We start from the raw sequence: 16651 nt of genomic DNA, 5'->3' as shown, positions 1-16651 counted from the left end.
TGTTTTCTGTGCCTCTAATAGGAAACAAAGGGTAAAGCACTACCCACACTTCTGCTTTTCTTGCCCTTCCTTTACTTACTGTGGAATCAGTTGTGACAGCCTATTCCCATCAGATGATTCAAATTCCACCAAGTTACAGTACTATATTGTATTTCCCTATGTAATTAAGCATCCCAACACCCTCCTGTTGCTCATGTAGGTTTCTAACATCAGTACAGAGGCAATTAAAAAAATATATTCCTTACATACGGTTTTGTGCCAAATTAAATGATACAATGTATGCAAGATTTTCAAGGAGTTGCTGTCAGGGGTGAGCAGAGGCGCTGAGAATTTGAAAGTGGTGCAAGATATGAAAAAGAAAATTCATGAAGCAGTAAGCACTAGAAGGTCACTTTGACTCAATTTTCCATTTTCTTGCAGAACATCAGACATAGTGTTTGGGACTGCAGAGACAGAACTTGCTAACAACTTCATTATTTCTGTAGTCTACAACTCAATTTTCACAGCTGTATTACAAGACCAGAAACAAGCAGTGATCTCATAAGCTGTTCTAAAGGATATTTTTATGAAAGAATCTTCCATTCACTTCCCTGCTGCTGAAATTAAACATCCCCATGAAATCCACAGAATGTGTTTGCACAGGTTTCTTCCCAATTTCTATTGCAAATCTCACTGGTAGCTTAACACATTGCTTCTAGTTTCGAGTTTTCCTCAAAACCCTTGGTTTTTAATTAATTTTTAATTTGATGAATATATCAAGAGCATCATCATTTCTTTGTTTATAATGCGATACTCTCACAGACATCACTGCACCACACTTCACAGGTGATAATCACTTCAAAAAAAATCCAGCACACTGATTTTGTCATTATCTTTTATAGTTATGGTATCTAAAGCCCGGTGGCCCAAAGCTCTTCCATATAGTCTCTTGGAGATGGAAATTATTTTCATGAAGGCTCTCCTCCCTTCTGCAATATAACAGGAGTAGCCATACTTACAGGATCTTGCATTCAGCTGCAAGAATGGCAGGGCATGCTTTGGAGTTTTTTTACAACGGTCCCTTTGTTCTAGTGTAAACTTGCACCTAATTGAGGCACTGACAAAAAAATCAAGTCCTCGGCCCCTCTGGAGTTTTCTCTCTCTCCTAGAATTATGAAGTATTCAGTCAAAAGATCAAAAAGTCTCCCTAGTTTTGCATCGTTCTTTTGGATTTGCTAAAACGAACTATAATCAAAGATATTCTGTAGTGCCAGGCCTCTTTCTGCCAATTTTTTTGAAATCAGAACTGCCCTCAAAATCCTCTCTTATAGCAGGTTAACAGGCTTACCTTTCTGGGTCTTGCAATGATATATGCCTGCATTTCAATTAGGACATGTAAATTAACTTGTGAAAACCACACATTTTACAGATTGCTCTGATTTATGCCAGGTATCCAAGTGGGAAATAATATGGAATAATATGTGGAATATCTCCTTCATGATCTCTCAGAGACAGATCAGTAAGAACAGTATTTCACTGCCTTTTCCCCCAGACAAGTAGAGGAAATATTTGGGAAAGTTATAAAGGCAAAGCAAAATGTATTGCCCGGCGAAACAAATGAGGAGGCAAAAACAGAGGACAAATGTGAATTTCAGGCAAGATTTTAAAACAGAAGCAAGAAGAAAAATACAGCTTTTCACCACAGACTCATTTAAGAATCCCTGTATTTTATTAGGTACCGAATTAGACAAACCCTGCAGTTAAAAAACCAGCATGTTCTCATTTGAATTTTCTGCACTCACAGTGCAATGAAAATGGTACCAAAAATGTTTTAGTTGTCTAGCCATTCTAAAAAACATACTAAATGTCAGTATCAGCTGATCGTAAAATTACATATCTTCAGTGTCAAAAGTTCTGCAGACGGGGACAGTGGTTAACCCCAATGAAGTCAACTGCAAAATTCTGCTGATGCCCTATGGAAGGAGTTGGTCAATCGTAACACTGCGCCAAAGTAAATGAAGAAGCCCCAACATGTCCAGTCTGTACTCCATAGAACTGATGAATTACCCTTTGCTTTGTCATATCACGCTGCCCTTTTACAGGCATGAAAGCTCCCGGGACCTCTTCCAGAGGAAGCCCCTGGCAGCTGCTGATGGCTGATGAAAGCAACTACTGGCATCACTTGTGAAGCCACTGTGGGGGCTGACTCATCCACAACTTCTTTTTACATCACTCATCTCAACTGTCCCTGGCCTACCCATTTCTGCAGAGCAAGCAAAACACTCTGTCATACTCTTCGGTCCTACTCTATTTAACTACACTTAAGGATTTACTCAGTTAAACCTGTGAATACATAAATATGGAAAGATTTGGAAAAAGTGAAAATGCTACAAGAACTACTCAATTTGAAACACCACCACACACACACCACAAATATTAAAAAAATTTCTCACTGAAAGCGCTATAATGAGAGGACTGTAACAGCAAACCGGTCCTTACCGTTCCCTGCATTATAGACTGACTATCCCAGGGCAGAAAGGAAGGGGGAAAAACCAAATAATGGAGATTTATCTTCTTGTTAAAACTGCCTTCACACCTAAGTACTTTGTGCACAAGCCTTTCAGTTTTGGGTGTAAAACTTGTAACGTTCATTCAGCAAAACGTACGGCAATCGGACTTCACTGGGCAGTTTCCTCCCCCAATTCTTCTCCTCACGTATCCCACATAAAATACGCTTTTCCATCCGGCTTAATCCCCCGCTTCGTGCAAAACGCTCCTCATCAAGTCCCTGCTCTCGAATACGAACTTAAACGCCACGCTCCCCATTTTGAAGCCACCCGCCTCCTCCCTTACGTCCAGCCTGTGCCCCGACCCCGCGGCGGGGGCTGCGAGGTGGCAGTGCCGGACCCTGCCGCACCTCCGGCGGCGGCCGCCTGCCCACCCAGCCACCGCGGCTCCCGCGGCACGCACCGCACCGCCCGGCCTCCCGCAGCCCCGGCCACCGGCGAGGCAGCCCGCCTGCCACAAAACGTTCAGGGGTAGCCGGCGCCGCAGGGAAATCCCCCCACCGCCCCACAGGTAACCCTCTCCCCGGAGGGCACGGGCAGGTGGAGGGCGGCGGGAGAAGCGAGGAGCGAGCTCAGGCGCCCGCCGCGCCCGGGGATGGGAGGGTGGGGTCGCCGCGCACGCTCCCCGCCGCTGCCAGCGGTCGGGCCGGCGCCCCTCGCTCCCCCAGCGCCATGCTGCCCCCGCGGCCCGGCGGGCGGCCCCACCCCAGCCCTAACAAAGGAGGCCCGGGGCCGCGGCGAGGGGCGGGAGCCGCTGCTCTCCGCGGGGACCCGCCCCTCGGCTCCCTCCTTCCCAGCCGGGGGCGCTGCCGCCGGCCCCGCACCGCCTCTGCCCTCCGTAGCTGCCCGCCCTTCCCCGGCGGCAGCGGCAGGGTGCCGCCGGGCGGGCGGGGTGTCTCCTAAGCGGCCTTGCCCGGATGTGCTACCCTGACTCATAGCCGCGCCGCACGCAGGCTCCGCGTCGCTGCCGCGCCCGCCCCGCGCTCACGCCTCCCGCGCCTCTCTCCGCGCCCGCGGAGAGGCGGCGGCTGCAGCAGCGGCAGGAGGGGAAGGAGGAGGAGGCTGCGGCGGCACCATGGGTAAGTCGCCCCAGCACCACGCCGTGCAGCCCCCCTGCCGCCGCCCCTCTGCCCCTGGAGGCCGCCGCCCGCTCGTCGCCGGTGGGTGGGGAGAGGCGGCTGGCCCAACTTCCCCGTCGGCCGCCTGCCGCCGCGCCTCAGCCTGGGGGGCAGCGGCGTCCGCCGAGCCCCCGGCGCCGCCGCGGCCACCGGCCGGCCCCTGGCCCTGCAGCGCAAAGTTTCCGCGGCTCCTGCGCCGCCGCCTGCCGGGCTCGGCCCGGCCCGGCGGCTCAGCCCGGGGTGCCCGCCCGGGCGGATTAGGGGCAGAATCGGTTCTCCGGGTGCGAAGGGGGCTTCGGGGCAAGGAGTTACATAAGGCACCCCCGGACGCGCTCCCAGTTACCGTTTGCATAATGGAGACGGTTGGGGCAGTGATTATAAAATAATCTCCCTTCGCCGCTCGTGGAAGACGCAAGGATCCTCGTATTTCTCCGGCTTTTAGGAAGGCGTTACTCGTGCCTACAGATGCAGCCATATTACCTCTGCCTTTTTTTTTTTTTTTTTTTTTTTGGTCTTAAGACTGTAAATTAAGTAGTTTCATGCTGGCTGCTGCTTGCACGGAGCTTCCAACAAATGCCATGTGAATCTAAGTAGTACAGTATTTGATTTTTCTTTACAGAGCACTCAGTGAATTTCTTTTGCCTCCTCCACCTCATCCTCTTGCACAAACTACAGCTCTGCTGGTATTAAACAGCCACCATAAAACAGATTTCCCAGAAATCTGGCTGTAACGCAGATCCCAGGGATGGGTAGGGAGCGCCCACGTTGAGCTGCCAAAGACCCAGCCAGTCTGCCAGGTGTGATGGTGAGACAGAGGGTGCAGATCCGGAGGGTAGGGAGCTGTGGCTCACAACCAGGGTGAGGAGGTGGTGGTTCCCGAGTTGGGCTCAGGGGTTTGACATCAGCACTTCCTGCGGCCTTAGGTAAATCAGTAGTTTCTTTGCAGATCACATGCATCTTTCACTTTTAACTAGAAGTTTCCATGGAAAGAAGCAGTTGCAATGCCTCAGTTTTTCTGGTTATGAGATGGGGGTAGATACTTATTTAACTCCTTTAAAGCAATGGAGAACCTTTGGAGAATGGTTCAAATTAGAAGCTGTCAGGGTCAGGCATGAGGAATGTCGGGTTTCATCCTAGGTAAACTCTTTTCTTGTGCCTTGCCTTTTTAACCCGCGTGAATTTAGTTTGGGTATGTTTCCTGTCTCCTCCAGTCACTAAGTAGGACTATGAATCTCATCGTTCTGTTTAAAGTCTGCTTGTTGGTAACTCTGTTTTGGCTTCCAAAAAAGAAACAACTTAAGGGCATCACTTAAAACCTGTTCAGAAAAGCTGGTGCAGAATGAGCACAGCGCTCCTTTTTAGAGGAGTCTATGCTTCAGTTGCAGGCAGGTTCGTAAACAGCTTGAAAATCTGCTACAGCTTGCTGCATAAGTAAGGGTAGTTATAATTATTTTTAGGAAGACTGAAATAATTTTTCTGTGAATCTATCAGCACCTATCCATAATTGCCCAGAGAGATTGCATGTGAAAATAGAGGAGCCTTCCCCACCCCAACTTCTTCAAGTGTCAGGGTCTGATTCCACTGTCTTTAAAATCAAGGCAAACCGTAAGTAGCCTCTGCAGCAGATCTTGTTGTGAGTGGCAAAGACTGAAATCAGTTTCACCTTGGCTCGCAATCTAATAATGACTTTCCATGCGAGACTTATGTTTAGGCTCATACAATCAATGCACTACCTTCCCTCATTCAGCTTATAGTATTCTTTTTGGTAATGCATTACATAAAAGCTGAAAATCCTTAGAATTAAGGATGAATTTGTTCTTCCTGTAGCTTTTATATCTTTCCCTAATTTGGGCTCAATAAGCTAGCATTTGTGGCAGAGAGAGCACGAATGTCTTAAGGTTAAACATATGATCTATTCTGTATTTATGAAGTTTGGTATGATATTAAGTGGTTTGTATACTGATGATATAAAATGGAAGCCCAAGTAGGTATATTCTAACTCCCAATTAAAATATTTCTATTGTTAAAAATACTGGTTATGTATACGTGGATCTGCTTTTTCTTGACTGTGTAGAAATACTTCTGCTGCCACTCTGATTCCAAGTGTGTATTCCTCTGAAGATATTATGGCTGTTGTTTCCTCCTAGAGGATACTGATTTGCTCTCATTAATATCAGTTCTTTCCAAAATTACCATTTGTGTTGCTTGCATTTATTCAAAGTTCTGTCTGAGTACAGTTTAAACAATATTCAACGTTTGGTGCTGAGAAGCAAGTTGCCGTAAGTCCTTCTGGCGGTAGAGCACTTTGAATACTTGAGATGACATGTGCACCACCAGTACTTTACTTCTGTTTTTATAAGAATAATTACAGGTTTTTACTTTTCAGTTACTAATGTAATACTTCGGTTTCACAATGAATAGCGGGTTTCCAGAGTCAGTTCTTGTTATTTAACCTTGAAAAACACAAGTGGTATACTTGTGCAAACACACTATATCTAAGAAAATCTTTCTATTTTAGAGCAGTGTCCTGTGGTGGTTATTGTAAGCAGGCTGCAGTTATTTTACAAACGTAAATTAGTAAAATAAAAATCAGGAATTTGGTTACATGTTGACCACTCAACAGTAATCCTTTGGCCCCAAAAGATGGAGAAACACCACTTATGAGAGTTTGTATGCGGAATGCAAATACAGATGACAATTTTTTTTTTAATGAGACTTAACAGTTTGTTTGAAGTGTCGTTATGGTCTGTAATAGGGAAAGCTTATAGAAGTATTCTTCCATTTTGAGACTATTGGTTTTGTTAGCAGAAAATGGAAGGCAGCCTCTGCTCTGATGAAGCTTAATACATGCTTAGGCGCTTTGTTGGGCAGCAAACTGTGAAAGCAACCTGCTAAACTCTTTTTACAATACCTAGCCGTAATGGCATGATGACAAGATATAGAAAGCACACAGGCTGCGATGTAGTTGGATTTAAATACTGTCCATTTAGCTACATTGTTGTCAGAACAAAGATTTGTATTGCCTCTGTCTTCCCAATATACTCTTGTTTTCTCTCCCAGATTCCCTGAAGAATTACCATGTGCAACTATGTATCGAGTTTTGGGGTCAGCCTGAGGGTTGTCACACACCAAATCCAAAGTGAACCACAGGTCAGGGTGTAACAAGCCACTCTCTGTCTTCAGGATGTGAGTTCACAAAATAAAGGAGGCAGGAAGGTGTGAAGCTTCAGGCGTGCTTGTGTGTAATACTGTTTTCAGGAAGACAGGGATAGTTCTCCCTGCTTTTTAGTTAAAAATGTAATCACTAGCTTCAGACATGAGAGGAGTGAAAGCTAATGAAAGTCTTCCATCTTGAGAGATTTCCTGTTAGTTTTGTTATAAAAGATGCAAGTCAGACTAATAAGTTGCTTGGAAAAGAGATCTATCCATTGCACAAAAAGATAATTTTTAATTCTTTTAAAATTTTTGCTAAAACAGACTTCTTACACCACCAGTGTATTAGTTCTAGCCAGCCCAAATATTTCAGTTTAAGCCAGTATAAAATATTGTATTAGCATTTCCTAAAAACAAGACTGATTTTTGGTGAAAGTCTTGTATTTAAAAAACAAACATGGAGAAGACTGGTTTTGGACTGCATCTCTTTTGCTTCAGTAATGTTCCTCGAAGTATGCCTCTGAAGCAGCCAGAGAGGTTAGGTTAGTTTGACTGACCTTCCTTAATGAATAACTGTTCCTGTGTTCAGGCCAATATTTGTGATCTTCTGTTATTACGTGAGACTGAAATGAAGCAGTTCTGTCTTTAGCTTTAGGTTAAAGGCTTCATTCGCAAGTAGGTTTCCTGAGAGCAGAATATTCGGAGGTAGTGTCAGAAGTCTGTGAGGAACATCTGGCTTTCTGTAGCATCAAACTGAAAGTGGAAAGAGAAAGGGCAAGAGAACAGCTGAAACCTGAAGGAAACAAAGCGGTAACAATGGAAATGAGAAAGCTACCAAGACAAGAGACAAGAATAGAAGGGAACAAAAATCCCTTAAGGGAAATGCATGGAGGGAGAGAAATACTAGAAGCAGAGGAAAGGCGGGCATAATAGATGGATGAATGGAACAACAGAGGACAGAAATAGGAGAAAGAAATGAGGATCTTGACTCTGTGTTCCCCTCCCATCTCTCCCCCCCCCCAAAAAAAAAAAAAAAAAAGTTAAGAAAATAGTTGTGGTATAAATGTAAATAAAATCAGATAATTTTTACCCTCTTTTTTTGTAGTACCATTTAGCTGCTGCTGACAGCCCTTGAGAAGACCCATTATAATTTTCCGTGTTCCTCAAGTAACGCAGATTTGTTTCTGGGAGTTCTGAGAATTTAATTATTTATAAATATGTTAAAAAATAACATAACCTACAATTGGTTCAGTAAAAGGAAAAATTATGTCATCACCGTTTGATGGAAAGCAGTGGAGATTCATGTATGGCATCTGTCAAGGAGGTTGGTTGTTATCCCTTCTTAACTCTGTGGCAGGATGTAGTTGATGTTTTAGCATAACAAAGGGACATTAAACAGTGACCTAGTTACTGATGTAAGAGAAACTCCATTTTCCAGTGTTGACTAGTCCACCTGGGTCTGTTCACATGCTGTGTGTTCAAGAAAACGAGCATCCCTGCTGTCTTGATATACTGTGGAGGCATCAAATTTCCAATTCTAACTTCTTTCCAGATTAAAATAATTAGGAACTATGTCTAAACTTCTGGAAATTAGGAGTCTTAAAATGTCAATACATGTTCTTCAGCTAATGGAGAATTTTTTTTAATGACAGTTTGAATTTTAATTAGACAAGGAGCTTTTCCTAGTAAGGGATTTTATAAGAAGAGCTTTCACTGCGAGGACAATCTCCCAGGGCCTCTTTTTGTTAGATATGATGTAGAAAAATGTTTCTGTTTACAAATTTTAATGTAATGGCAAGCAAATGAAATTTGTTCTGGTAGAGTAAAATAATAGTTAAAAGTCATGGACTTCTGAATGGTGAAGTTCCTTTTAGTGAAAAAAAAAATAAAATAGCTGTACTAGAATTTGTGTGTGCTCTAGATATGCCTAATACAATTTGTAAACTCTGAAATAAATGACTGTGGTTTAAGGAGCCTCAAAGCTGTGCACACAGCCTGACAACATTTGTTCAGCCTGAGAGTTGCATGGTTCTTGTTCAGAGAGTTTAAGTTGTGCAGAAACTCTGGTGATCTCACTGTGTTCTTAAGCTCTAGTTCAAGTAGGTTATGAAGTCGGCAGATATCCAGAAGAATTTGTCAAATCTATAAACCAGATAATTGCTGTTCATTTAGCTCCAGATAGAGGACAGAATTTAGTGCAGGATGCTTTGGGACCTGCGAATAAATACAGCATACCTTAGCCGTACAAGTATAAGCGTGTGTTGGCAAGGCATATGTCTTGGAAGTATCTCTGACTTGAAACACTTTCAGATACATCTTCTTCACAAATTCTGATAAGAAATGTCAGGGAATAAATGTATGTGTGTCTGAAGAGGTTGGAATTCAAAATATGCATAAATTGAGACAATGCAGATGCCTGTACAAAGTTGTGTTAAAATTTGCAGTATAAAACAAGTGAAGTGCTTTCATTTCATGTTTCCCATTTCTAGTTTAGACACAAACATCATACAAAAATCAAATTTACACATTTAAAAATCCGGGGAAGGGGGACAGAAATCACACTTTTGCAAAGGAAATACTTTAAGTTATCCATTTCAATATTAGGTTCCATTTTCCTCACATTTCACAGCTCTTACAAGCTTCCTGCTTCCTAGTCATGTGTTGTAGGGACATCTTAGACATAAGTCAATTTTGAGCTTTTATTTTAAAACACTAAGCTATTCATTGTGTTAGTGATAGCTCAGGGAGATTAATGAAAGTTAATCAGTGTTGTTTAAGTTCATCAGCTGGTTCCATCCACTGATACTTGCCAGGCACAGACAAAAAGGTGGGAGAAATATGCAAAATTTTTCTATACCTTTAATTTTTTTGTTGACCCCTCCAATCAGTTGACTTAGATTTGACAAGTCATTTCAGTATCTGATTAAATCCAGTTAAGCAGGTGCTTAAATTCCCATGGTGAACAGCAGCCTTTCTTTCAGGCTTACTGCTGGTGCTCTGGAAATGTGGACTCCCAAGTCTGCTTGGGAGTACGACTGGACAGAGAGACAGAGAGTGAGTGAGAAGTCTGATTCATGGAGGAGAGCAGCTAAGCGGTATAGGATAGATGACATGATGAGGATTGAACTAAACCTTGGAGAAATTTGTCAGGGCTACCAATGAGCCTGCGGGGAACAGGCCAGTGCTTGGGAGACCAGGGGAGGTGACAGCTCAGCGTCTCCTGGTATTCTTGAGTTTGCATATTTAGTCAGCCACCTGTGCATTTCTATGGCCTTCCCAATGTCCCAGTACGGGAGCATCAGGGCACGCAACCTGCAGTTGAAAGCCCTATCCTTATTTCATTCTTCACCTTTCAGTAAATGTCTTTACCTCTGGAATACACCAGTCCAGAAACCCCCAGATATTACAGAATACTCATCCTACTCTCATCTTTTCTTCCATACAGTAGAGGTCTACAGTTGGAAGAGAATTCTGTCATACCTAGCACTTTACAAGTTCTGTTCTACCCCTTTTGCCCTTGATTATACCTAGGCTGGAAACTAAAGTTGCATGGTACCATATGGATTAATTCTGTGACAGCATTTTTGTGGAAGGAAGCTGAAAGTTCTGCTAGCTTAGCTATTTGACTTAAATATCAAAAATGCTAAAACATGGCCTGCAAGCCTTTATGGTCTCTAGGGTGAGTGGGGTGACTGTGGAGGTCTGTGAGTTGCTGAGAGTGGCCTGCTCTGGCAGCTAGGAACTCCTCTTGGGAGCATATTTAGAAACACTTCCCATCTTTGATGTTGGACATGACAGTCCAGTGACTTAAATTAATGGGACTATTTTAACATTTCTAGTCTTAAATACAACCTTATAAGTACATGTCAGTATTTACAGGGCCAGTAGTGTACCTGGTCCCTTCTCTAGCCTTGCTGAGTTTATTCCCATATCCCTTGTCTATGGAGAAACCCCATCATGCTTGCAGTCTATATAGCACCCAGTACCCTGCAGGCATAACTTGAGTTCAGTACTGCCAAATAGCTACTTGTGCTACATGAAGGCTTTGGAACAATTTCCTTAAATCAAAATGATGTTCTATCTTGACAGCAGGAACAAAGCATGGGAAGAGAAAAGGGTTTTAAAACCAAAGCAGGACTGTACACATCTTTCTTATCTAAATCTTCCCTGTCCACAGAATGTTTAACTTACCTCCTGGGCCTCTGGAGGAACTGACTGAAGTCAGTCTTCTAAGTCTGGTGTACTTGGTAATAGCAGCATCTTCATATCTCTGATCGCTTTGTTCAGCAATCTTCTGATGTGCACACTGAAAGTCACTGGATTGCTGGTCATGTTAGGACCCTGTTGTACAAATACCTAAGACACCCCTCCTGAACTTCAGTGAGAAATTTAGGAGGAAATGCAGTGAGTGAACGTGACCATCAAGAGGTGTGGTAGCAGCAATGAACAGGTATTTCCACACTTAACTTTCTCTTCACACACACCCCACTCCTTTTCCCCTAAGTAACTAGTAGACATTATTTTTCCTCTGTCCTCTCCCATGCTTATGTGTTGAACTGATTTTAGGATCAGGATGCAGTTCAGGGGGCGGCAAAGGAAGGCCAGCCACAACAGAACACTAGTCTGTGAGCACATTCATTGTAGAATTGTCTGGTGTGATTAAAATCCATTAATATGCTTTATACAAATACATTTGCTATCATCCTGCAGAACCTGTTGGGCAGTCCCCGTTCTTACCTGGTTTTCCACAAAGCTCAGGCAGAATATACAGACATGCTGGCTTCTGCCATATGGAATTAGGGGAAAAGCAGGGAAATGTTGGCAATTGAGGGAAAGAGATGGAACGTGTACATAAGGAATTGCTGACAGGAACCAAGCAGTTTCAGGAGGATGGTTTCTGTTGTTGTGTTGTGGGTTTTTTTGTTGTTGTTTTTTGTTATTATTTTATTTAAACCTTTGCAATAATAATTCCATCACCCATTTGCGGCAAGATAGCGCTTCAGTCCAATCACAGATACTAATCAATACTTGTACATGCAGCAGTGCCCAAAATACAGTGTGCGTTTTCCAGACGAAAAGCACACTTCTGTATCTGATGTTACAGTGTACTTATTTTCTTTGTCTCATCTATTTTACCAAAGAATCCTTTCATAAGCTTCACACACTCTTCCACGGCCTTCCTGTTCCTTCAAGTCTTCTTTATTTCATTCCCCAGGTTTCTGTGAAGTCTTCCTCCTCTCTACCTCCTCCAGTTATCTGTTCATTTGTGTCTTTCTTCCTATCTCCCACTCTCTTTTCTCCTCTGGGTCTATCTTTATTAATTAAATATCTAACAGCTTCTTCCGTCATCTGTGCTTTCTACTATCTTTGTTAGGGAAAGAATTGAAAAACTGGTGCTCCGCTTTCTAATTTCAAGAACTTAAGTGCTTATTTTTTTTCTCTTCTCTTTAGTTAAATATGAGTTATTTATAACCAGTTTAAAATCATGCTTCAGTTTTTTCTAATGTACAGTAAGTGAGAATATATGAAAGAATGTATCTTGTAGGAAAGAAATTAGGTAGAACTGGGCCCTATTCATGTAAATGCTATTTATGCAGCATTCTTGTACCCACACAAAGCCCACACTGAGTACTGCTGAAGTCATTGGGATCCTGCTTTTTCTGACTCAGCTGTAGTAGAGTTTAAACTGCTCTGTTTTGGTGAAACCATGTAAAAAGACACGCATCACCCCATCCGTTCAAGACATAGTAATGTTGACTTTCCAGTTTTACAACGGGGGGAAAATGGCAGACACTGGACCGATTTTGACAATCTGTTAAAATGGCTTTTATTCATAGGTATGGTGCTATACTAACATGTAGCATCTGAAGGAACTTGCCAAATGAAGAAAGAGCCATGTCCTATGATAAAGAAAATAATTTGTTGAACTTGGCTTTTCTTAAAAATTTATAGAATTGTCATTTATGTAGTATGTTTTATCAAAGAGGAAACAAACTGAACACGGAACATCTTCCAGTGAAAGGAATAGTAAGCATGGTGTCTTAAGCTATTAATATACATATGTTCTAGCTTGTAGAAGCATAGGGGGAAAAAGAAAAACTAAGTTTTCAGAAATCTGTTTCAGAAACTGACTTTGTAGCCATTAGGTGATGGCTTTTGGTGCTTGCTGATATTTCCAGCAAATGTTAGGAATTCCTCTTTGCAAGACTGCTACACATAATGCTTCTGATGACGCATATATTTTGAGTGTGGACACTTAATGCTCTGAAGGCAAGAATGATGGAGAGAAACAAAAAGCAATTCAGTACACTTCTTCAGAATACATCTTCATCCCAGAAATGATCTGAAGTGCTTGTTTATCTTTATGAAGGCCATAACTTCCGAGGAGGGTGAAGGCATCGCAGTTCTTTTTTTGGCTGTGGAGGGCAAGGTAGAATTTAAGACTTCCTATGCAGTCTCTGGAAGAGACGGGAAGAGTTCTCTTGTGAACATAGAATTTGAGTTCGGTACATGTACCCAGTTCAAAACAGATGGCTGGAGAGAGAAATGCCCTAGATAATCAGCACTTCATATTAGCAAGGGGTGGCCTGTTTTACTTTTTCTTTAAATTGATATTAAATGGGCTTTCCAATAAAAAGCAACAGCTGTAGACTACTGGATTGTTTTTAGCCTGCTTAGCTCTTTCAGTTCTGAACAGTTTACTGTACTTCAGTGATCACAACAGCAAGGAGTCACTTGGAGGCCAGCATACTTAGCAACTATTTAAACTAAATTGCTTTCTTTTCTAAAATCAGAAACGGTCATCAACAAAACAAGCATATTTGGCTGTACATAAAGAACTTACTGGATTTTTTTGAAAGCTGTTTAATAGGCACATTTTACAAAACGACTTAATCATTGGCAAGTTTTTTGAAACATAGGCTTTTCTGTTTGACCCTTTTTATGCCTTAAAAATAAATAATGAGCCTATTAATTTTTTTCCTGTTACCAGAAATTTATTTCTTACAATCAGAAATATGCCGAGGAGCCTGTTTGCAGGTTAAGATTAGACTCTCTTTGAGCAAAGATGTAACTATGAGACCAAGGATTAGATATCAAACTTTAAAATTCAGGAATTCTTGCAAGTTTCTGATTTTTATTTTTTTTAAAAATCCTTCTTTCTTCTCCCCAGATTCATGTAGTTCTTGCAGAAGCAGCCATTGTAACAAAACAGGCCTCTTCAGGTTTTGGACACAATTTGGAATTAAAATGTTTTTAACAATTCTTTTTTAACACTTAATTGTTGGCCCCTCAAAGAACAATCAGAATAGGTTTTTGACGGCCACTATGGTTATTGTATTTATGTAACAGTAAAAGATTCCATACTATTTAGGCTTTGATCATGTAGCATTGTTAGACTTTAGCATTATTTTGTAACACCTTCAGAGGGCCAGTGCAAGTTTAGAAGCCAAATTCTGCTTGTTTACATAAGCATACTTTTTTGCTCTGTATTTGTAGAACTAATTTGTCCCCAGAATTTAGCACGTCATTTGAATCCTTTCATTCTAGAGGTTTCTACTGCTTCATCTAATGCAATCTGAGGTTAAGATAAAACCATCAGACAAGAAAATCTGGTTGCTTTGACATGAAAGATCTGGATGCGCAACACAGAGCTTATAAAAAGGCATTAATTGAATTAAAGTAATTTTTTTTATTCAGTGCTGAGACATGACTTCTTTAAATTGAATACAGCAAACTCCATTGAAATACAGGTTTAAGTGTGTGTTGTAGGTTTAAATGACTCTGTATTGCAGTGCTTTTAAGTGACCTGGTTGCAGAGCATTTAGAGAAGGTAATCTGTTGAAACCAGCTTTGCTGCTGAAGCTTGTGTGTAGTCAGATTATGGCCTCAGTTCCCCATTGCCCTGTATTATGCATAAAGTGACTGCAAATTTGATTTAAGATGGTAATTGGGCCCAAATTGTAGCTTTAATATTCTGTCTGGGCATAAATGGCCATAGGATAATGGCTAATAAAGTGATGGGTAATAAAATGATGCCCATGGTGCTTTCATATTTGAGATGACTTGAAGTCTCATTTTTAAATACTCATCATGGTTTAGTAGAATTAATGGATTTAAGATCTGCATACATTTTTGAGGCTACAGTGACTCACATCTGTAGAAGCCAGAAAAAGCTGCAGGTGTTTGGTACACCGGAGAATTTGTGGCACAGGGAAATTAGGAGTTGTATTCTCAAAAGACTAGTCAGCTCAGTGTATGATGGCAGACACAGATGAGGAAATTAACTTCTCAGGGGTTAGAAAAGGTAGATGTGCTACCTGTGGGTGACAAAGAGACAGTTACTGAAAAGAGAAGACCACTGATCTCTATCATTAAAAAAAAAAACTCTTCAGAGGGATCTTTAAACACTAATTCATCTAAATAGCCTTTTAAGTGAGAGTGTGAAGCAGGGAAATAAACCCAAATTTAGCCTTCCCCCACCCCCCAGTCTGTTTCTTTAAAGAAGTGAAAACGACAAGACCAAGATAGTAGATTGTAAAAAGGCGTCTTCCCCTCTACTCTTTCTCGTGCAGGATTTAAAGTTTGTATGTTGAAGAAGGCTGCTATGGACCCAGATAGGGAGATAGGAAATAAGCGAAAACTAGATTTTTACCTTGAACTCTGGAATGTGAAAGTAAACAAGTAGCCTACCAAATGAAAAGCGTGCTGTGCAAAAGAGATACTGGTTTGATATATGTGGAAACATTTGCTCCTGAAATGTAGTTTTCTACTGTGACACTGCATCATTAAAAGAGACATCAAGGTGCAAAAGGTGTTACAATGACAGCTAGAATTAAACCCAGCATTTTCAAGGGCCTGTGTTCAGACCACAACTCCTTATTTACCTCAAAATGGTAAAGTTTCTGGATATTTTGATAATTATTGTATACATAGAATCTCCTAATTGGCTGGGAAGTTCCTAACCACTTGTTTTAGTAGGAATGTGCAGAGTTAATATGCTTTTGTGGTTCTACTAGTAAACAGTTCACAAAATGGCCTCTGTGGTTTGTGTCAGGTACAACATCTTCTCACAAATGCCAAATATTTTTTTAACCAGAATTCACATTTTTAGTCTTTTTTTTTTTTCTTTTCAGAGATAGAAATAATTAATAATCTTTCCTCGGTATTAAAATGTAGCTACAGAAAGCAAGCCTCATTCAAGCTTTTTTTTTTTTTTTTTTGCCTTTACAACTGAAGACCGCAGTGAAAGGGACTCCACCTTCTCTGTTCTTCAAAGTTGTGCTCAGATCCTTCTGGAATAGTGTGAAGGACTTAACAAATCAAGATAATTATGTATCACATTCAACAAGTTGCTTTTTCCCAATAGTAAGACTTAGTCTCCATGACATTTTACAGTCACAAGCTGTCATCTTATATGTGGGAATTCAAGCAGTACTGAAAATACATACACCACTGAGTAAATGCAAGACAAGAATCTCACAATAAAAAATAACGGAATGTTAGCAAGAGAAAGGGAATAATTTTATACATACAAAGGAGTCTGCTCTTACCTGTGTTTGAGGATTTTTCTTCTTGAGCCCCAAACTGCTACATTATTTGTAGAACAAAAGGGTACTTACCTGTTTGGAAAGAAGAGGAGAAGTTTTGTTATGTAAGGGTTAAATAGCAGGAATAGTCAGATCAGGATTTTTCCAGTCTGTGCTCTGCTAATTTTTAGTAAGACCAAGTAGTTACATTTCTGTCACGCAGCAAGACTTAGATATACCTGTAATAAGCATGTCCTGCCTGGAGGCATTGTAATAAGCCCTGTGGTATTTACAGTGAAGATGTTCC

The 16651-nt window shown here is 41.5% G+C and overlaps 1 protein-coding gene across 7 annotated transcripts in view; it reads left to right on the top strand.

Annotated features, from left to right (window-relative positions):
* The first annotated feature begins 3451 nt into the window (after positions 1 to 3451).
* The window catches only part of RAP1GDS1 (Rap1 GTPase-GDP dissociation stimulator 1), a 101471-nt gene continuing 88271 nt past the window's right edge, over positions 3452 to 16651 (top strand). For 2 of the 7 annotated variants that reach the window (XM_080369010.1, XM_080369014.1), the window contains exon 1: positions 3454 to 3625. In XM_080369010.1, coding sequence (XP_080225136.1) covers positions 3622 to 3625 — 4 coding nt within the window. In that variant the 5' untranslated portion in view covers positions 3454 to 3621. Of the gene's footprint in view, positions 3626 to 16651 lie in introns of all 7 variants that reach the window. The other 5 variants (XM_080369017.1, XM_080369009.1, XM_080369016.1 and 2 more) reach the window with 4 other exon arrangements.

The sequence above is a fragment of the Falco punctatus genome (assembly GCF_963210335.1).
Source record: "Falco punctatus genome assembly, chromosome: 1".
Classification (NCBI taxonomy): domain Eukaryota; kingdom Metazoa; phylum Chordata; class Aves; order Falconiformes; family Falconidae; genus Falco; species Falco punctatus.
This window is presented reverse-complemented; position numbering and strand designations above follow the sequence as displayed.